Genomic DNA, 22,356 nt, shown 5'->3' on the forward strand with positions numbered 1-22,356 from the left:
GGATCTCTGGCTTTGCATCCATCTGCCAAAAATGCAGTGTGTGTGTGTATACATATATATATATGTATATAAAATACATGCCCCACAGAAGTGTTGGTATTCCCAATACTATAAAATGGTCTGTTTGATGTCAGTAATAGCATCACTCCATTACTCTGACAATTCTCCAAGCATTATATTAGCTGACTATAGCCATTAAAATGTTGATCCTAAGAATACAAGGTAATAAACCACTTTTAAGTGACCAGGAAAGCTGCCTCCTAACACACACTAACTAGTAAAAGTTTATTTTCCATTAAATTAATCACATTAAAAGACAGTGTTGCAAGAATTCATGTGTAGGTGCATGAATTTTTCTATGTCAAAGTTACTATGACAACTGGATAACATGGATCCAGGGAAAAGATGATGGCAGGAGACAATTTAAACAGAATCTCACATAATTGTGATGACTAAATCAATTCTAATTCTTTCCCTTAAAATGAGTCTTGTGTTTCTTCACAGCAGCCAATATTTAACTGGATGATCATACATGACCTAAGAACTGTAACACACAAATCAGTACACTCTATTGAGTAAGTTTACAAACATACTGAAGTGACTATTTTGTAATCTCTACTCTTCAGCTTTTCAAAGCCATGGCAGGAACAGGGTTGCCAAAGAACATGAGTAACAGTTCAAAAACTACATTTAAAAGGGGTTCTAGAAAGCGTCATGTTAGATAAGCTTCTTTCTGAAAATGAGTTACTGACAAAGCTCTGTATTGACACTCAGTGTTCTATGCATAAATACACATGCAAACACAAATATTTGGAAAATGATCAGCGTAAATACAGTGGCATGGCACAAACAGCTATGAAATTCACTTTCAAAACACATATACTAATAATCCAGGCTAGTTAATGGCAAACATTAATAAATACATTTGCTTCAACACTAATGCAGAATTAATGCCTATTTTAACTACAGACAATTGCAGAAACAAGTTGTGTGGAAGCACTAAAAATCAGCAGAATGAAAATACTATTTTCTGAAATTTCTTCCTGACATTCCTATAATTGTCTTTAATCCTCTGGATACCTGGAGCATGTTTTCAAGCAAACATAAGGACTTTTATCTGAGTCACTATTAGCAATAATAAGAATTCTGCAGTGTTCAGAAAAATGTGCTTTCATTGATACACCACCTGCGGTGTTGCCTGCCCCGCCCTTAATTAATGCCTATATTTGTTACAGAAATCAGAGCAATAGCGGCACATATTTCAAAGGTGCAGTCAATCTGAGGTCCTGCCTCACGCTTATCTCATCACAAGGCTACAGCAGCCAACTTTATTGCCTTCAGCCATGTCGGCACTGACATACGCCCCCGCTGCCGGCGGCTTCCCCATGGCAGGGCGCTTCCATTGGCGTCACCGCTGGAACACCTCCTGCCACTGACATGGCTCAGCCGCACGTTTGCAGGACTGGCCTTTTTAAAAGTCGACCGTGTAAACTGGGCAGTGACCAGAAGGAGCTGCAGTTATACAAGAAGCAAGGAAATATTATGCAAGACCACAGGAAGTCAGAGGAGACAGCATTCTGGGCAGGCCTGGCAAGGAGTCTGTGTGAACTCCGGCTAACAAGCAAAGCTCGGTCATTGGCGCCAAACTCAGCAGAGAACATTCCCAGTGCTGCAAAGGATAACACTCCCCATGCGTTTGCCAGTGGGCCATGTTCCAGGACGCCATGTACCTGATGAAATGCAGATAAACCCGGGTCTTACTTTTCGCCAAGTTTTCGCTTATTTTTAAAATTTGAGGCATATTTTGGGCCAACATTTGTTAGAAGTGGCAAATGGTTTGTTTTCATGGCTTTGCTAATAGACCTCTTGTTCTTACACTCCCTGTAATTTTAACTACAATAAGTGACCTACAAAGAAAACGTTTGGCAGAAGCCTCATTTTTTCCATGCATCTTGCCCATCTCTACCTCAAGGCTCTCTGCTAATAGGATATGAGGGTTATGGATTCTTTTTCACTTGGCATTTTGGAATGACCTCAGAAAATGCACTTGGCATAAAAAGATGACACCCACCTTGCACAAAATTACACAATTATTTTTTTTCTGCTCCTATGTCAGAAGTAATTGTTGGGGGGCGGGAGGTGGATTTTTTTCATTTTTGAAAACTACCTCGCCCAGGTCCTACTTGGAGAAGACATTCATTAAAACACAGTAAACTTGGTTTCCAAAGTGACTGAAAAAATTTGCCTTAATCTGGTAAACTTTCATCATCTAGCAGTAAATGAGTTCAGAGACCTTTTATGCTTTGTTCCAGGATTCACCTTTAAAACATCAATGATGAGATGCTGGAGGTGGAAATCCATTTTAAGGTTCACACACATGCACTGCCAAATAAGAAGGACAGCATGCAAAGTCTTACACAACACAAAACAATTATCAATTGTGATAAGAGTAGACAAAGCGTTCTCAAGAGAATCTATTTTATGTTTGTAATCACCCTCAAAAAACACACAATAGGACTCTCCTTCCAGCAAATACGTAACACAAACAAAACCCAAGCAGTAGTACTGCCTTGACTGGGGGAAGTGATTCTGAGAAGCATGAGAGATCTCCAGGAGATACCAACTTCTAACACCAATGAACAAATTTTAAAAGTTTTCATCATTATCACTGCTTATGGGAACAGCAAACATATGCAACTCTTAACAAGAGATTCCCATCTTCAACATGGTTTGCACATGAAAAGGTTCCCACAACCTACTGCTTTTGCAAAAATAATTAAACAAGTACAGCAACAACACAGGAAAGTGAAAATGTTAGTGGTGACAATGCCTTCATTGTTACTGCCAGTATAACAATGCCTAAAATTAATCATGACCCTAACAATCAACACCAAGGCACACACAGTTGGACCTCTCCAACCAAAACAGATCTTTCTACAGCCGGATCCAGAGTTATAGCTGTTGAGAACTGCCGTTGTTTCTCCAGTTGAAGTCAGCAATTCCTGTCCAGCAGAAAGAAGTTCAGATGCACTTCTCAGGGTCTGAGTCAGGTATACAGTGGTAGTTTTAATGTGGCCAGTCTAAACCACTCCACAGTACTGAGTATTAGTACTAATCATAGTTGCACAGCAGTTTCTTCATCCAAAACCAGTCAGGTCTAAGCACACTGAAATACTCAGAAATGCCCAGGATAAGGAACAGCATTTTATCTGCATCTATTTCTACCACATAGCAAGGCAAATATCACACAGTAAGTTCTTAAAACACCACTAACTAGTGAACCATGTTACAAAACCAACAAGCTGTTTTGCCAACAAGAGCACTAGCAGAAAAACATTGCTCCAGATTCTGCAGACTCCTGGTGGATCCTGGTACCTGTGGCACAGCAAGCTCTAAGCCTATAACTGGCTGGCACCAGGACTTCTTCAGCCACAGAAGTCTCTAATCTCTACAGGGGAACACATTTGTGCTGCAATTTTCCCCTGAAGCCATTACAACACCGATTCCCAGCTATTTAACATCCTTGAGATCTTTACAGCTCTATCAGAAATGGAGACAGAGACACACTATAAACATGTAAACCTTGATTCCTTAAGAAAACAAGATAGAAGAGGATAAATCTTGTAATCACTGTCTCATCATCCATTAAAATTTCTTTTGATGATTGCATTTTCAAGTAGTTCACTGAGCCAAAATCCTCCTCCAAGCCTCCTATATGCAATTCATATGCAGCTACAACAAACTATAATATACCTACCACTATAAGCAATAAAGCATTTACTTCCTCCAGGATGGAGGGGGGGATGTTTTGACTCTCAAGAGCAAGATTATCTCTAGGCTGAGGCCTTCTTTTATTTTCCTTCAGTACAGTGATTTCATATTCTATAGCTTCACTCTATGTCCTAAGACATCTCCTGGTATGTAAGCAAACTAAGTACCTTCACAACAGAATGCACTGAAATTGATTTGTCCACCAAATATTTCCTTCTTACAACTGTAAATCAGAACTGACTTTCTATACAAGTAACAGTATAAGAACAGATGATTCTTCTGCTTTCTTCATACCTTACTAAGTGTTTGACCATTTCATTTGCTTAATCCACAAGCTAAGAGAAGTAGAACACAAGTGAAATGAGTATGAAACTCCCTTTTAAGAGGAATAAAGGTTAACACCACACACAATTGACATCACATTTTCCTCAAAGCAGTACCCAGAGGTCTCAGGCAGAAAGTGAACCCCATTTTGATAAAAGTTTAGACATTGTGGAGCTGGATTTTTTTTTGGTACAAAAGCCAGAGCACTCCATCTGTTAAGTAAGGTACAAACAGACTAAGAAACCCACCCAAGAGGAGCACACAGCTCAACATACAAATGACTCGGCAGACTCATTCCACAGCTGTAGCCTACTCAAAACGTAATACAACATGAAATCATTTTATGTTTGCACTGCATTTATCACATGACTCCCTCCAAAGGAATGCTCTATAATGACTTCACGTTGGCGCAATTTCTTCTTAAAGGTTTTAACAGGTCAGGCAGCAGGCAATCTTCCTCTTTCACCTCTGCCTTTAGGTGGACGTCTGCTCCACATGAGCCATCACTGCACCCGAAATCCTGTGACCTGCAGTGCAGACTTTGCTATCTGTTTATTTTATTCCCCAGGGTGAAAGAGCACTGAAAAGTCACTAGTTTTTGACTGAGACCATTTGCTGTCATCCATCTCCTTGAAAATTAATTTTTAAAAAAGTGTCAGAAAGCAATAGTGCTGGTTACTGTGTCTCATTGCTTCATACTTGCTCTTAGAGAAGCTGGAATTTAGTTACACCATGTTTATGGTGACATTTAGGTTTGGGGGGCAGGGGATGTCTTAAGATTTGGCAGACAAAGGGAAAGAAGTGGTGCTATACAAATAACATGGCTTCTTGCATTGTCCTCTCCAGGGCCTGCACATACAGTATGTAAAGCTGCCAGTAAAGGTCTGTATAAAATGTTAGGCTTTTCATAATGCTCCTTCTTTACACTGAAGAATGAGCCTGCTCCATCTTCAGGCCAACTCTGCCACCCATATGCAGGAGAAGCCTTAACTGAATGAAGGTTCACAGGCTTCAGCCTATGCAGTCTGTGTGAAGTGGCTTGTGTATGCTGACCTCTAAACCCAAGTCACATGAATGCTGCATATCAGTAAAGCAGCGCTTTACTTTCCTTAGAGTGCTCAGTTCAAACAAACTGAGAGCAAATGATTGCTGGCTGAAACCCCACTAAACTCCCCATCTGCAGAAAAGACAGGTCTTTGTGTGACAGTCAAACCCTCCTTTTCATTCTTACTGCCCTGTGGGTTGCTCACCTGCCTGCTCTGTGATGAAATCTGAAAGAATAAGAGGTTTTATCATCTCCTAGATGCTTTCAGGGTGTTGCAATCCTGCCACCGCCAACACCATCCCATCTCCTCAATTGCTCGAGGCGTCTAAACTGCACACGGATCTTATATGGCAGGAGGGACAAATTCAAAGGTGAAGCGAACGAAGGCGTAGGTCACCCGTCAGGACGTGGGTGTAACCTACATCTTGAGGAATAATATGGAGTGGTGCAGTAAAGAAAGCAATTAACCAGGCAATATAAGAGTGAGAGATAACCAAACTCCTTCCATCTGACAACCCCCTGTTAAAGTATTTTCAAGTTAGGTTTATCACGCAAGCTTCTTGCCAACATACCTACAGCACTGCATTAGGCATGGAAATAGAAAGTCCCTACTTTAAAAAGTTTACAGTCCACTTTAAATAAATAAGACACACAAAGGGTGGAAGGAAGGATATACTGCCATCCCAGTTTTCCAGGCTGGGGACTGAGGATAACTACAGTGATCAGTCACACTGTTCAGGCTACAACCCAATGCCCTGAGCACGCAGAAGGACAAAGAGCTGGGCCATGCAAGAAGGGGTTTCAGAAAGTGTGTGGAGGGGAAAGGAGACAGGAGAAGCAGCTGCAGAGGCCAGACCCACTTGCTGAAGCTGCTGTTCAGCAGCCAGGTCAGCAACCAGACACAGTTTTCACAGCCAGCTCTACTGAGAGTGGCGAACAAGCTCAAGAGACAGAATCCAAAACACAGTTTTATTCAGCTTCACTGCATTTTGGCCCAAGTCCTCATGGCAAAGAGGCTTTGTTCAGGCCAGTCATGCAGTTGACAAACAAAAGTAGGGTTGGGGGGTTGGTTTTTCTTAAATAGAAAATAATGGCTATTTCGAAACACCAGCATTAAGTTTCCCTCAAGATATCTGCACTTGCTTCTATTTCATATTCAAGCCAGCACATGCCTAAGTGAATGGGATAGTCCCCTTTTGTGAATCACTGAGAACATAAATACGGCTTTGCTGTTACGTAAAAGGCAGTAGAAGCGTTAAAAGAACTTGAGCACAGAAAGGATGTGACCATAAAAATGTCTCTCTGATTAGTAATGGCAATAAACACATCCTTCAAATTATTTACTAGGAAAAAACCAAGAACTAGATTTATTAACACTAACTGGTAATCTTATAGCTGCAGCACAAGAACAGCCCACCCGCAGCTGAACCAAGCTGTGTTTCCTCGGTTAAACCAGAAATCTTCCTCCTGATCACTCACATAAACGTGCTGCATTAAGCAATAAAGGGGGGCAACTACCCCAAATGTCTACCTTTCCTTAAAAGTGTAAGTAATACTATTTTGTTAAGGCCAAGCATCATCATCTGTCTTGCTTAGATGGGGTATTGGTTTCCTGCTCTGCAAGCAAAGTTTATCCATCTCAAGTGCATGAACTGGCAAATTCCAACTCTGCATTCCCCAACATACATGAGTCAGCTTAATGGAAAATGGGAAATGGGTCTCTCAGGTCAATAGGGGCATAACTGGAAGAAGTAAACCAAGAGACACATTTGTCATGGATTTCCTTTGAAACTGAGGAGGAATGGGAAAACCCAGTAACAGATAAAGGCCAGCAGTAAGAAAAACCCTGCTGCTCTTTCAAGGACAGCTCTTCCCTTCAGATGAAGGCAACATGCACAGGGTATTCCAAAATGCTCATCACCCCTTCCCAAAGACTCTCCCCCTTCAGCAAATTAGACAAATGGCAGCTTTCCCAGAAGAATCATCTGGCAGAAGCTCTAGGGGAAAAATACCATAAGCATTTTCACAAATTTCCTCTCACAGGTTATAAAACACACTGGAGGCAATCGAGACCTTCAAAAAAGTCCTGGAGTGGAGTATGGCTGTAATTGGTCACTGGGTTTGTATTCCAGAGAAATACTGCCTCAGGAGTCATGGCATGATAATGTCACTTAAGACTGAATTTTTTCTCACACATCCATGTATGATGCTGACATTCCACAGATTATTCAAAAACCATTTTCATTCTAAACTTCCTATCAGCTTTAAGTCAATCCCCTCCATAAATACCTGAACGTCTGAAGATTCAGTTGCTGCCATCAGTTAATGAGCATGTTATTTCATCATAATGTCATTTAAAAATCTAACCAGGCACAACAACACGTATCATCTCAAAAGATATTCGTGTATTTGCAACAAGTTTTGGACACAAATTGCACAGACAGCTAAAAGTTTGGCATGTTCCTGGCAACATTCTCAATTTACAAATGTAGGTATACAGAGCAGTGTGGTTGTTAAATGTCAGGAAGATCTTTGAAGTATTAAGACAATAAGTACCCAGTAAGACCAAGAATTTACTGGCAGAGAGGGTGATACCATTGTGAATGAAGGCACAGGGCTTGAAGACCAACATCAGAATGTCCCAAACACAATGGCTGAATAGGGTTGCTTTGTAGTTTATCATACAAAGGCAAGTGCAAATGACTACAACTGTGATACCAAGAGTTTAAGCACCTTTTTATGGCAGTAAATACCTTAGATATGCTAATGGTGAAACAAAATACAAGGAATGTTCTTTAAAGCATACTTTCACCACTTTTATAAAAACAGCCTAATAACCATCCCACTTCATACTTCCTCCAGCTTGTTACCTCAGCAAATATTTATCTTATGGGCACATGAATATATCTTAAAGGCAAAATACTATACACTGACTTTTGAATGCCATTAGATGACTTGCACCAAAACTATCATTTTTCCCATGTAGATGAAAAAATGTTCATAATTTATAGTCTGACACTATAAATTAGCACCAGCTTTCCCTTTTAGGAAGAGAAGAACAATAGGGCACATTTTTAAGGTTTCATGCAAAGTATTTAGGCCATTCTATTGACTTCTTAAACTGAAGTAATTCAGCAAACCACCTTCTATATATTAAATTATATATATACATATATATGTTTAAGGATTGAGCAGCTGACTACCTACAGAAAACACATGTACTAGACTAAAGGTGAATATCACCTGGGATGACTATATTTCAAGATATTATTCTATCTGTTACTTCAAGCAGTAGCTTTCCTGGGAAAGGCAAACATTTCTATCTCTCACCATACGTAGGCAGGTTTTCAAGAACATGACTCTGAAATTATCAGTCTATGGAGAACAACTTCGAAATTCTGCAACATGCTGTTTTCATCTCTCCCATATTCTGACTTTCTTGTTTGTCATATCAGGAGCCAGTGAGGTGGGCCAGGGGTTAGGGAAGGCCTTTATTGCTGTGTTTTCAATCATACTACTGTCTTTAAAGAGCTGTTCATGTAATCAAAGCTAGAGAAGACCTTTGTCATCGCCGAGTCACACTTCCTGCCTAACTCATCCAAAGACAACTAAGTATTTTCATCAGACCTGGCAGCTTGTTTAATCAATTGCAGTTTTTTAAAGACTGTGACTCTTTGGAGTTTAAGGCCACAAGTGATGAGGCCATCATGAGTAGAGTAAGAGGAACACCTAATATTTTTGTTTTGCAGAGAAAAGATTTATCCTGAAAGGAAGACAGGAGTTTGACTGACATCAAGCCACCAAAGCAGATTCATGTATGTGTCTTGTGGATTTCAATAAAACAATCTCGAAAAAAGCTCAATTGAGTCAAACACCAGAAAAGAAAGAAAAAAAAGTCTTTGAATTAAAAAGAGATCAATAATACTTGAGTCTCATTCAAATGAAATTTGAAACAACTGGTTTTCAATTAGCAACACAGTGCAACACAGCAAAGCTTATAAAAATGAACCTGTCTAAAATTTTTCAGCATTCTCCAAATGTTTTGACAATTTCTCAATTAAATTCCTTCGCTTTAGCAGTATAGCTAAAACTAGAACATTAGCTTTTGTTTCCCTTGTGCTCAAGAAAATTATTTTCCAAGAAAATATTAGTTTTTACAGAAAATATTCAGTCCACCAAATGCATCTGCAGCTCTTCGAGTGCTCAGTAACCCATTGTTCAAAACCTGCACCTTTTATCATACCTTCATTTGCCTAACTCTAACCAAATATGTTTTGATATATTAGGTAATGAGTAACAAATATTTACAATAGATTAAGTTCACGTTTCAGTAGTTCCAAATAGTTTCTAAATGATCCTGGTAATCTTACTACACATACACCTTCAGACAGACTGCTTGCTATCAAGTGCCATAAGTTACACCCACATGATTCATCCATTAGGTTAAAAAAAAAACCCCAAAAACAAACAAAAAAACCCCCAAAAACAAAAACATCAAAAATCAAACAAGAAAAAAACCTATCACATACAACCCTCCCCATATCACTTCTAATTTTAGCTTTTCCTTAGATAACAGTTTCCTGGAAAATAAGGAGACTGCTCACACTGCTCTAGCTCCAAAATGTTACGGTGAAAGTATTGCTATTTGTATAACTATTTGAACGCACACAGTATTTCATATCCAAATATAAAGGGACGTTGCAGTGCTTCTGCCTTCTGTTCTGCTGGGGATGCAGGGAAGGAGGTGAAAGAAACAGGGAATGATTAATTTTTGGTAGGGAAACAAAAAATGAGGCAGGCAACAGAGCACACTGTAGGACTCTGCACTGATGACTTCTCCATAGGCAAAAAGAAAAATAGTAGGACAACCCACGAGGCTGGGCATGAACCATCACTGCCACAGTCATGGCTCCAGCTTCCAGGAACAGCCTCCATGCCATCAGCAACAAGATATCCAAAACTTAAGGTGATTGTGGGCACTGCAACATGGTGAGAAAGGAAGCCTGGCAAGATACACTGACCCCCTCCCGCAGCAGGAAAGAGCCAACAGCCACAACAATGCCCAAAGAAAGCCTTTTTTTTTTTAATTCAAAGAAACAAGGTAAGTCTGACACCAGTCCAAACGAATACGCAATAGCATTATCTGCCCAACACCTATTTCATAAATACATCCATCATTTTATAGATCCGAACGTCTGAAGCAAATACTTGTGGAGGAATCATCCTTCTGTTAACCTCACCTTTACATTGGTACACTGCAAAATAAGCACTCATTTACAGAGAAAATGGTGACCTAATCCCCACCACACCTATCCGGGCAAAAACAGCTGAGGAGATGTATTCATTCCTTTGAGTTATCTTAGGATCATGGTGGGGCAGTGGCTATTAAGCTTACTGATAGTAAAACAATCAAGCAAACAAATCCCAGCTATACTTCATAAATGGCCACACTTTGGTTGTTCTCTCCATCACAATCCTGCTTTACAGTCTGCCCAAATTCTGGCCTGGAGGTTTCATTCATGCAGGTCACAGCTGGGATTTAGGGACATGCCTCAAGTAGTAGAGACTGGAGGAATAGCCAGGCACAGGCAAGATGCAGTTCGAGACATGTTTCTTGTTGGAAATACCAATAAGATGTTGAAATCTCTTTGGAAAACAGTCAGTTTGGTTCTACAGACTTGAGATTAAAACATATGCTACTTAATGTTTGCCTGAAAGCAAATCACTGTCTAAATACACACACAACAGAATGAAGAAGAGTTTGTAATGTGGGGGATGGTTCAACATATTTGCATTAGTAATGAAAACCACTAAGAAACTGTATTATCCTGGTTTTGTCCAAGTTGAGAGCAGAAACAAACTAAGAAAGTGATTTTTCCTCCTGCCCAGATGCACAGAACTTGTTCATAAAGCTGTAAGAAGTCAGTATTAATCGTATACCCACAGGCTAACATAAAGTATGTGTAAAGTTTCTGAATTCTTCAGACAATCTCCTTGAAGGCAACACCCTAAACATTCCCCAAAATCAAAGAAAACTGCTGATTCCACGTATCAGCACAGAGGAAGGGTCAAGACCAGGGCACATCTTTGAAGATCAGACACAAAAATTCAACTAAAGCAACTTTACTTCTGGTCTGGCAACACATTTGATGAGTTTCTATAGAACAGAATATTGAATATTTGCTGTGTCATGTACTGTGATGGACTGAGAAGCATAATAGAGATGCTTTTCAACTCCAAACTCTTTGTAGTAACAGTCAAGTAAATTTAATTAAAAGTCTAACTGTTTTCAGGCCTAAATATTCCCATTTAATCAGAATTTATTATGGCAGATTTTGTTTCAGCTAAATTTTCTAGACTTAAATAAAGTCACAGAGGAAAGAATCAAAATCATAATTAGATTAGAGCTTAAGAAGTAAAGAGCATAATTAAATGAGTTACTTTGGAACACTAGTTATTTATCAGCCAATTGGCCTACTGTACTTCATTAAGCTACTTTCCAAATGCACAGTAAAATAGTTTCCCATTTTACATACTTCGAAAGGAGTCTCCATGAAAAGCAGCTTTGTAAATTTAAGAAATAAGTTATTTTTTCTTAAATAAGCAGTCAACTTTTTATCCTCAGCAGACAACTACTTTATTATATTGCCTTTTAAGCAAATATAGTACAAGAATGATAAATGAGAAAAAAACCTGCCAGCTGCATACTATCCATACTTGCACTTTCTCTTAATTTAAGAGAAGGATTCTGTCAACCTTGTTGACAGCTACTAGGAGTAAAAGCATTTATAACTAATAAGGCATATATGCCACTGAATATGAATATTAGACTAATTAACACGACACCATTTCACAATAGCTTTAGAGGAATAAATCCATTCTATGCACCTAAACTATTTTTAAATACGACCTGCCTTTGTATTGCTCATTTCCTAACTGTAATGTTTATCTGATTTCTCAGTTTTCAAAAGGCACCATTTGAAAATTATAGCAAGACGTGCAATGCTTGAAGATTTCTTCCCCCACCACACCTAACAGCAGCTCCCTGCTTGGAACCTGAAAATAAAAATACTTAATGTTTATGAATCTATCATAGTAAAAAAATATTATAGAAAGGCAGAGTGATCCTTTTGCAATACTCAGTGATGGGTCTCCTGAATTGCAGCACAAACCAAAAACTCGTATTAGCAGAGTACTTTGAATATGCAAGACATTCCCAAAGACCCACACAAGAAAAACATGACAGAAGATGATTGACATCAGAAGATGAAGAGAAAGGAACATGACCCAGAAAGTGCTGTACTCAAAGGGGTGATAAGACTTAACTTGCTGTAGGGCTAAGTGCTGAACAGAAGCAGAGCAAGCCCCTGGAGCAGCCCCGTGAAGCACAAATCCTCAGAAGGCCAGGTAACTTTGGGAGGATGGTACACACTGAGTGGCACTCACATTGCCCACCATTTCCACAGCAAAAGCCATCCAGCCTTCATTAAGCTCTAATATTAAGCTCAAATGCTTTGAGACTTTACAGAGACGAAGCCACAGGAGTTGGGTAAAAGTCAAGTGCTAAAAAGCAGACCGTGCCTCCAAGTCAGAGCTCAACCCAACCTCTGCTACATGCCGTTGCAGGCAAAGGGAGACATGAGGGCGGCCATGCAGCCTGCCTTCCTCATTCGTGTACCCTTGGGCCACCCTCTGGTAGAAAAACCCTCTCCACAACTACAGAAAGGGTGGCAATGTAGAAAGCAGAAGGGGCAAACCCAAAGTATGATGAGTATGCATGGCCAGGGTCGTTCAAGATGACCTGTGAGCTATCAAGTGCTTGCATTTGTGGTGCTGAAACCTTAAGACCAAGTTGCTTAATGTGAACATGCTGTAAGCACGTGAGAAAAAGCCAATTTCAACAGACTGCTCACTAGGAGTTCAGGAGATTACATTTCCTTTTGATAACTCCAAATAAGAAAAACTGCAGGGACAGATCTTAACATAGAAGCAAACAGAAGTAAATTAAGTATGTGGGCTATGTATGGGGAGATGTTGAGCAATAACAAAACTTGAACAATTTTTTTATGAAGGAGAGTAATCTATGAAATAATCTGCAAAGAAAAGTGTTCAAAGCTATATCATTATCAGCTGAAATACATAAAGTGAGGTTTACAAGAGTATAAGGAACAACCTACACTGCAAGAGAATGGACAAGGTCATCTATTCCATCGTCACAGAATAACAGGCAATAGGTAGCCTACCTGGCAATAGGGACATAAGCTAAAACAGAAACATATTGGGTAGAACAAAACTGAGATTGTACATGCCCTGAAATATGCAGTTTAACACCTTGGCATATCCAAATGCTCCCATTTCCTGCCATCTGAATTACATCCATTAAGAGCAAACTACCTGAGCTCTGCAGAGCTGTGCCATCGGGATGGTTTCCTCATCCTTAGAAGGTACGGCCAAGAGTGACCTCAGCTTGGCAGAACTACTCTCCTGAAGGAAAAGGTCGGTTAAAATTGAGGCACAAAGTGTCTCATTAGAGGGGCTCAACACCAAATAGAGTCCAAAGAGAAAGGGTAATTGAAAGCAGTCAATTACATAGACAATAACTGGAGCAATCCTGTTTCTTTACTATCTGGAGGAGAAGACCTTAAACAGATATATATAACATTACACAGCTAAGGTCACAAAAAAAGTACTGTATAATTAAATGGGGACCACTAGCACAGAAACACCCTGAGCTGCAAGATTGGTTATTTTTCATATAACTGGAGAACAAGCAATGAAAGCTCCAAGCAACAACACAACTGAAAAGGTGAAGCCAAATGACGCATCCTACTCAGTGGTACTTGACTTGTCCTGAGCCTGGTTTCAAACTGCTCAATCATACACTGCCATTGACATTGACTTTTCTATTGACAAACAGAGCTTCAAATGAAGAACATTCTCAAGTTCTCAACTTAAATGGACCATTAAGAGAATCAAATATTGTCTTCCATAGAGCATTTGTTTAACCGTAAAGAGAACTGCTCCTCTAAACATATGTTCCAGAGCTGCCTGGAAATCTGGTAAACCAGACTACTCCCAACACCTTTTCTCTGTGAAACTGATTTATAAATGCCATTAGCAAGTCAGGTTAAGAGTTCCTAGCTTCCTATCTGTATAGAGATCAACCAAATAATACAGTAACTGTTGAACTCAAGGCAATAAATCCAATCCATAGTAGTACTGGAAAATTAAGGAAGAAAAACATCTTGCTTCTAAAGGCTACACAGGGTACGTCCTCAGAAGGGACATCCACATGCTCACTGACAGGGAGGCACAAGCGAGAGATCTAAAATCCCTCATATGAGGCTCTCCCAGTTCTTCCACAAACATTACTTTACGCAACAATCCCACGAGCCAGATAACAATTAGCCTAGTTCTGAGAGAAACAGAAAAATTGTCATGAATGTCACAATATTCAAACTCAGTCAAGATTAGGGTTCAGACTTCAGTCCCATGAAGTTTATGTTGTATCTTTAGAATATTTCTAGAAAGCACTTCAGTGTACTGTCCTACAAGATTAGACAGCTCTAAATCCCTTACTGTGCTTGAAAATGAGAGGTTAAAACTGAAGAGATTGAGTGCCCTATTAAAAAGAGGTGATAAAATGAATGCAGTACACTACTTCACTCTTACCATTCCCGATAAACTATAACACATTTTTATAACTACATCATACTGTACTAGAGATTTTTACTCTCTTTTTCAACATAAGAAGGCACAAAATGTATGTATCTTTTATACCCTGCACAGAAGATTGATATCTAGGTAAAATACACTTGAGGCAAGTGTTTAACCTTAATACATTACTGTTTGATAAACTGAGGAAAACAGAACTATATGGAAAATGTTTGATTTATAGTAGAATACCTCCCCTGTTACATCGTCACAGGGTGATTCAATAAAAAAGGAGCTATTAGAGAAACCAAAAAATGGGTATAAAGTTTACTGCTTCACCAACTGGATAGTATACACATGACAAATAACAACATCAAATTCTTAGTCTGTAAATCACATAGTTTATGAACAGAATCTATGGCCAGGAACAGCAATATGTGCCAACAATAAACTCATCCTTGTGACTGCCTGCTGTATAAAACACAATAAGTATCCTGTTATGAGACTTCACGGACCCTTATTCACTTGCTTAGCTTTCCCCATGTCAGTGCCCTCGCTCATCCACAGGAATTGTTTATAGCTTTGGAGCAACAAGTAGATACTTCTTCTCTTACTCTCCACGTATAACTTCTGTGTTATGGACTGCTGAATTTTACGTTTATTCTGAAGAACCAACAGGAAAAGGTGCTCTTTATGCAACTATAAACCCACTAATGCGTTATTTTGATTCCCTCTGGAAGGGACGTTATGGCAGTGTGGGAATGCCTATCTTTACATCCCTCTCGAAGGGCAGGACAGACGAGGCGCTGGGCACTCCTGGAGCCCTCGGCCCTACGGGCAAACCCACTGACAGCGGAGGAGCTCCACGAACCGCGTCAGCTGCGAGTGCTCCGCGTCTCGGGCTGAAGCGAAGAGGTGTCGAAAAGTAGTAGCTGTACACAACTGGTAAGTGTTTACATAGCCTGTCAACTACATCCACACGACTTCAATTATGAAACATGTTTTGCTAAGGGTGCTGCTACCTTCAAAACACCCGTACTCAGCTGTTAAAAGCAGCTTCCTAATAGTTCAGTCCCCGCTGCTACCAAGCCGTGGCGTACACTATAGTCACCCCGCACCGACATGCTGGCCCTGCCTGCCAGATGCACCTGCCCGCCGCCTCCGCCGGGCACAGCCGAGCTGGGACGACCGGGACGCGCCGGCCGCGGTGCCGCCCAGCGGGGGCAGCTGCCCCGGGCAGGGGCTCCGCAGCGCGGCGGGGCCGGACGGAGCGCGGGCTGCCCCGACGGGGCGCGGCGCTGCTCCAGTCTCTCTGCCCGCCCGGGCTGGGCGAACGAACCAGCTTCCGCCGCAGCTGGTCCTCGAGAAGGCTGCGGGTCGAGCCCCCGCAGCGGAGTCGCGGCAGGGGGAGGCAAAGCCCTCGGCCCCTGCCCGCGGGGAGTCCTGCGGCCGAAGGGGGCAGCCAGAGGAGGAGGACGCAGCGCCCCGAGCAGCCCAGCGCCTCGCCCGCGGCCCCTCACCTTTTCTTCTCCTTGTCAGCTGTCATCGCGGCGGCTGCTGCTGCTGTCGGCTCCTGCGCAGCCTCTCGGGCCGGGGAGCGCTCAGCACCTGCCCGCGGGGGCTCCGCGAGCGGCAGCGGGCGAGGGTCGAGGTCCGGTTCGGCCGGGTCGCCCCCGAGGCGGGCGTACAGTCTCAGGACACTGCCGAGGATTGTACAGCCCGCTCGGGGGAGGAGGCGGCGGCTGCTGCTGCGGGGCAGGAGCGGCGAGGCGGCGGGGCTGTGCAGCTCGGCGCCGCCCGCAGAAAGTTCTCACTTTAAACCTTGGGCCGCCGCCGGCCGCGGGGGCAGGGCCGGCCCCCTCCGCCCTGGACCCGGCCCGGCTCGGCCCGGCCCCGCCGCCGCCGCCGCGCCCGCCAATGGGGGCCAGCGGGGCGCCCCGGGCTCCCCGCCCCCGGCACCGACCCGGCCGGGGGTCAGCGGGGCCGCCCCCGCCCAGCCGGCACCGCTCCGGCACCCGCGGGGAGGCCGTCCGCGGGCGCCGTCCCCTCCGCCGCTGTTTCTTCAGTTATCGTTTAGTTATTTAACTTTTTTGTTAGTTAGTATGTTTTTTAGTAACGTAACGTTTTGGAGGGTTGGTGTTTTTTTTCAGAAGGGCTCTTTAGAGCCCGGTACCTCCCCGCCGGTGCGGTCCGAGGGCCGGCGCGGCACCTGCCCGGCAGGCGCGGAGCAGCTGCGGTGCTGCCCCGGCCCCGGCCCCGGGCGCTACCCCCGCACAAGGGAGCGGCCCCCGTTCAGCCTGAGGCAGGGGGAGGTATTGAAAAAAACTAAAATTAGGAAAATAAAAGCCGTAAGGACGGTGCGGGCTTGGGGCGAGGCCCCGGAGCCATCCACGGCGTGCGGGTCCGTCCTGCTCCGGCCCGGCGGGGCTCGGCCCCGACCAGAGACAGGGGAGGGAGCGTGGCAGCCGGCGGGCAGAGGGCTGTGCAAAGAATAAGTGAAGGGGCTGCACTTTTGCCTCCTTAATGGAACTTTCTTCCTCTCCCTGTTTTTTCTGTTTTACTTTCTGTGTCATACTGTATATTTCGACTCAGGACCTTTTAAAACTTCTGGTGCTGACACACAGTGAAGTGAGTCTCTGGCAAGCGCCAAAGCTCATCTCATGCTAGCACCTGCTATTGCTTGCTGCAGTTAAGATAAATGTAAATATTAGAAAAAAGAACCCTCACTTTGATTTCTGTTTATTTTACACCAAAGCAACTAACCTTGATAGACAAGGGATTACTAGAATTTTTCTGATCTTGTCTTTCATCATGGTAGAAACTGCAGTCTTATCCTCATGTTTTCTAAGGCTTACCTTACCTTTTTTACATCTCAAACCAAAATGCACACCTTTGTATTAAGCTGCAACGAGTTTCCTTTACTTGTGGAAAATGGAAGTACTGCAGACATCATGAGCCAAACCAGACTTATTTCTTGGTACTTCAAATTTGAACAATTTCCCTATACCATTTCATAGGCTGGTTTGTGTACAATGGGTTAGAGGGAGTTTTCTTTTTTTTTCCCTCTTTTATACAGTATGAATGTTCAAAGAAATGCATTTGTGTTTGAATTTGCATATTCTGCTCTCAAGTCTGAAAAGAGCTACACATGCTTACACAGCAACAGCCTAATTATGTGGTAACAGTTAAGGTTTTTTCTTGTTGTACAAGAGAACCTAAACAAAAGAAACCCACAAATATTTAAAACCTAAGTAAACTTACTCAAACAAAATTTGTGTATGCAGGACTAAATTTAACCTTCTGGAAATAAGAGAAAGCAATAGGATCAAAGAGCCAAGTCACTAATTTCCTAGATTAAATAGACCTCTTCGTCCTTCATTGATCTCCACTGATGTCAATGGTCCTTGCTGTATCTTAAAGCACTTCACTTGGATAAACAACTTGCATTCAAAAATCAGACAAGACAAGCATTCAAATTGACTAAATCTAAACCACTCAGTAAATTTCCATTATTTCACGTTTAGCTCATTGGCCTAACTCCTGTTGGCTCTGCCCACGTGAACATGGTGTGGTTGATTAACAGTCTGCATCTCTTGCTTTCTTGGCCAGCAAGGCCTAAAGGTGCTTTGACAACAGGAGAATTCACATCCAAGTGCCACTCAAGAGCCACGACCTGTCCTGTCCTCCTCTGCTCAGACAGGTTAGCAGGCTTCAGCACAAGTCAGTACCCAGCAAAACCCAAATCTTGCTGTTGCATCAGGAAGGTGAAGCAAGCAAGTCTGAGTGATTCTTACAGCTCCCTCACAACTTCAGTTCCTGAAGTTATCTATACTGTTATTTCTGGCAACTGAGTTCCCCACCTTGACCATGAAGATGGTAAATGGCCTGTCCTGTAGAGCTTTCTTTCATTGTTAATTCCCTTTCTTTTCCATTACTATTCAAGGAGAGAAAGATCAAATGTGTCTTTAATAGAACTGTCATTTTACTAGATGCGTTCTGTGGCAATAAGGGATCCCATGGCTCCTACAGAGAGGCAGAAACTTTTGTCCTTGCTGGAGAGAAGCAGAGAAAAATCACATAATATTATTTTCAAATGCACCTCTTTATTGCTTTGATTTCCTTTATGATCAGCCAATATTTATTAACAGCAATACCCACCCTAAGGTGGCCTTTCTCTAATCTACTCAGAAGCTTAAATAGGAGCCACACCACTAGTGAACACATTTACTCTATAAAACCCACAGGAGATGAGAGCTGAGCTGAGCCAAGCAAAACCTTGAACTGATAGTAAGCACACTTTATCCTCTCAATTCCTATACCCATTGCAAGGGCTTTTTCCACATTACTTCTTAAATTTTATCTTACATCTGCTACATTTTACACTTAGCTTAGTAGGTATAACTCAGATAAAAGGTGGTGGAAGGGGTAAAAGAGATCAGGAAACTTCACAAGCTGACCTCAGCAGGGGTTAACTACTGCTTTTCCTTTCTACACCAAAGTTTTCAGCAGAGCCAACATAGCAGATGGGGCTTCATTACTCATGGTGGTCAGAGAAAATACAAGTGGCTATGTCTTATCCATGCTGTTCTGGAAAAAAGTGGAGATGACCCACATTGCTCCTAAGTGAATTATTCTAGAAATGCTATTTGAACAGAGAGTTTTTGGTTTCCTAAAAGCAACCTTCAGGTAATATATGTATCTGAAAAGAGTCACTAACATCTGCCACGATAGAAGATGGGTTCTTGAAGGGTTCTTCAAGTCTACAGGGTTTATGTTAGCTGCATCTGGACTAGGCTCCAGGGCAAAACAAACAGGAGACTTACAAAAATAAAGTGGTGGTCACAACATGCCCTCAAGTTTAAACTACATTGACAAGTTAGGAAATCTGCACAGGGTAGTGACTAGGCAGCTCACCCTTCTAGTGGTCCTAGGCTCGAACACCCCATCACCCAAACAAGATGCAGGCAAGCTCCTGATTTACTGCCACTTATTCTGGAACACACCACTGCTTTAGGACCAGTTATGCTGCATTGTTTTTTCTCAGGCTATGCGTATATATGTAATCAACCACACAAATCAGCACTTGCGCCAGTTTGAATGCGCATAGCCATCATCGGTGAAGTGAAAGCACTTCTAGTATTCTGTTTTATGTATGCTGCTACTTGCACCTGCATTGACTGAAGAGCATTGGTAAAACATACAGAAGTTTGACCTTGCTCAGTAATTAATGCTCCAGAGTAGTCAGAAGTAGTCAGAAAATACCTCGTGTTTAACAGGGGAGGCATTTTTTAAATTAAAAGCAGCTCTTAAAAACAGATTATTGAGAGGACACAGTGTTTCACATTCATTAATAATCCCTGTTCGGTTCCTTTCTTCTTCTGGCTCCTCAATACTGCAAAAGCAAAAAGTTGATGCTTGTAATAACAAATAACGACATTATGGGAAAGGGAAGGGGAGAAAGGAGAGCCCTGTTATTGCAACACAGCTGATCCTTTGAAGGAAGGAGACAGGATTCTTCACTTACTCATACCAAAAGAAGTTATAGTCACAGATCATTTATTACACACAGTAGCAAACAAGACAGAAAAAATACCAACCTTTGGGTTATTAGCAGGGGAAAATGATATTTATAAGCTAGACAGAACACAAAAGGTCCAGAGAAAGTGGAGACTACTCAGATGGAAATATAAAAGAATGCCTGAACCATGGTTTAAAAAAATTGAAAAAAAAAACCAGAAAAAAAGAGTACTGATTCTTGTGCAACCAGTCACACACTCACTCATGCCTTTTTTCATAATCACAGGTGTATGCCTGTGTCTCAGTATAGATATACCCTCCACAGAGTCAATAGCTGTGCCTTTTCTCCACATTGGCACCAACCACTTGCCAAGTAGGAAACAGCACCTCAGCTTGCACATGTATCCTAAACACTCCCTTGTCTCTTGCCATAGTTTCAAACTAGAGAGAGAATTTTTATACAAGAACATAAACCAAGACATATATATTGCTCTTACACAGGAATAGATGTTAAGAACAACTTACAAGAGCACTGCCTCTCTTTCCCTAGGCAGAAAGCAAAACACACTCTCTATGCAATGCTGGACCAGTGAGTTCAAAATGTAATTTTGAGGGAATGCATTAAGATGTCTCTGAGAGCTTCCAAATATTGAGTGTACACCTTCAAGCAAGGCTCAGAGATAAGCCACAGCATTTAGAGGCATTGATTACTTACAGACACATTCCAGACGTTTCAGCCATCACACTTCCATGAAAAAAAGGCATGATGGCCAAAACGTTGTAAATATTAAAAGGCTTAAAATTACTCTCCTTATCTTTTAACCTTTTTCAAATTGACATACTGAGAATGTCTTAGGCCTGTCCCAAGGAAAGGTGGTCAAAGACAGTTGTAATTAAGACAGCAACATGTTGCAATACAATTAGTTTATAAAGAAAAAACATGATGAATAACACAGACACACTCCTGTCACGATTCTGGAGAATATTATTTTGAAATATTGGGAAAGCTCAGGAGAGAAAACAGTTGCAATACAGCTTGTTAAATGCAGGAGGTTTTTGTTTCAGGTTTCTGCTTGACATTCAATAGCTTAGTATTTAGAAATACTGTGGTTGGAAGGTACTTTTTCTTATTGGCCTGTAGAGAGCAAAGGCTGAACACATTTGCTAAGCAGGACCCTGATTCATGATATAGAATACAAACAAGACTCCAGCATATTAAAAAAAAACCCTTCCTGAAGAGGAGTGAGCTTAGTCTAGGAATATGGTCTGTTAACGGATGCTTTTTGGTGTATAATGCAAAGATAGTCCAATTTAATGAAAATGAAGTATGAAGCAGGCACAGCCTTCACTTAATTTTCCTAAATTCTTCTGCAATGTTCTGTAAATTGGGCGCCCTTCTGGTATCATGTTAAGGGTTGCCTCCTATTCTTTTTTAACCTATTTATCTCACCCTCTATGTTACCCACATTGGCCATCAGTGCTAGGAGGTCTGCAGCCAGTTCCTGCTCCCTGACAACATCTGATGGAGGAAATATGGGTGCAAGATCAGCAGAGGTCTGTTTTACTCAAATCCAGCAAAAATAACAGCAACGTTTAGAAGATGGAAAGAGAAAGCGTTCCTCTAGGTGGGTTTTAAAAGCTAAATTTTGTAGTGATGTTTTTAATACGTGTTACCTCCTGTCCCTAAGAAAGTTATCACTGCAGAGGAGGAAGAGGAGCAATATAAACAAGAGCAAAAGCATTGTGTGCTGGATGAACATCCAGAGAGAAGGGAAGTTGTGACTGATTTTTGCAATACTGAAGCCAATACCAATGCTTAGTAGTTAACATTCAGTCACTCAACAAATATTTATTTAGAGACAGTGCAACATGCCCATTGCAGAACTTTGAGTTTTAAAATGAGCCAGGAGGTCATGTTTTGTTTCTTTGGGGTTTTTTTTAATTATTATTTTATTTCACAAACTTTAATACCACAGGCAGTACATCTCTTAAGTCTTTTAATCTCTGGCAGTTACTTCTAGAGGGTTTGCATGGTACAGGGGTGA

General features: G+C 41.7%; 1 protein-coding gene across 2 annotated transcripts in view; it reads right to left on the reverse strand.

Annotated features, from left to right (window-relative positions):
- The window catches only part of EPAS1 (endothelial PAS domain protein 1), a 77,766-nt gene extending 61,146 nt beyond the window's left edge, over positions 1-16,620 (reverse strand). Inside the window, exon 1 of one of the 2 annotated variants that reach the window (XM_071577207.1) lies at positions 16,315-16,620. In XM_071577207.1, coding sequence (XP_071433308.1) covers positions 16,315-16,340 — 26 coding nt within the window. In that variant the 5' untranslated portion in view covers positions 16,341-16,620. The remainder of the gene's footprint in view (positions 1-16,314) is intronic. The other variant, XM_071577216.1, reaches the window with a different exon arrangement.
- Between the last annotated feature and the right edge of the window lie 5,736 nt (positions 16,621-22,356).

This window comes from Pithys albifrons, chromosome 2 (assembly GCF_047495875.1).
Source record: "Pithys albifrons albifrons isolate INPA30051 chromosome 2, PitAlb_v1, whole genome shotgun sequence".
Lineage (NCBI taxonomy): Eukaryota > Metazoa > Chordata > Aves > Passeriformes > Thamnophilidae > Pithys > Pithys albifrons.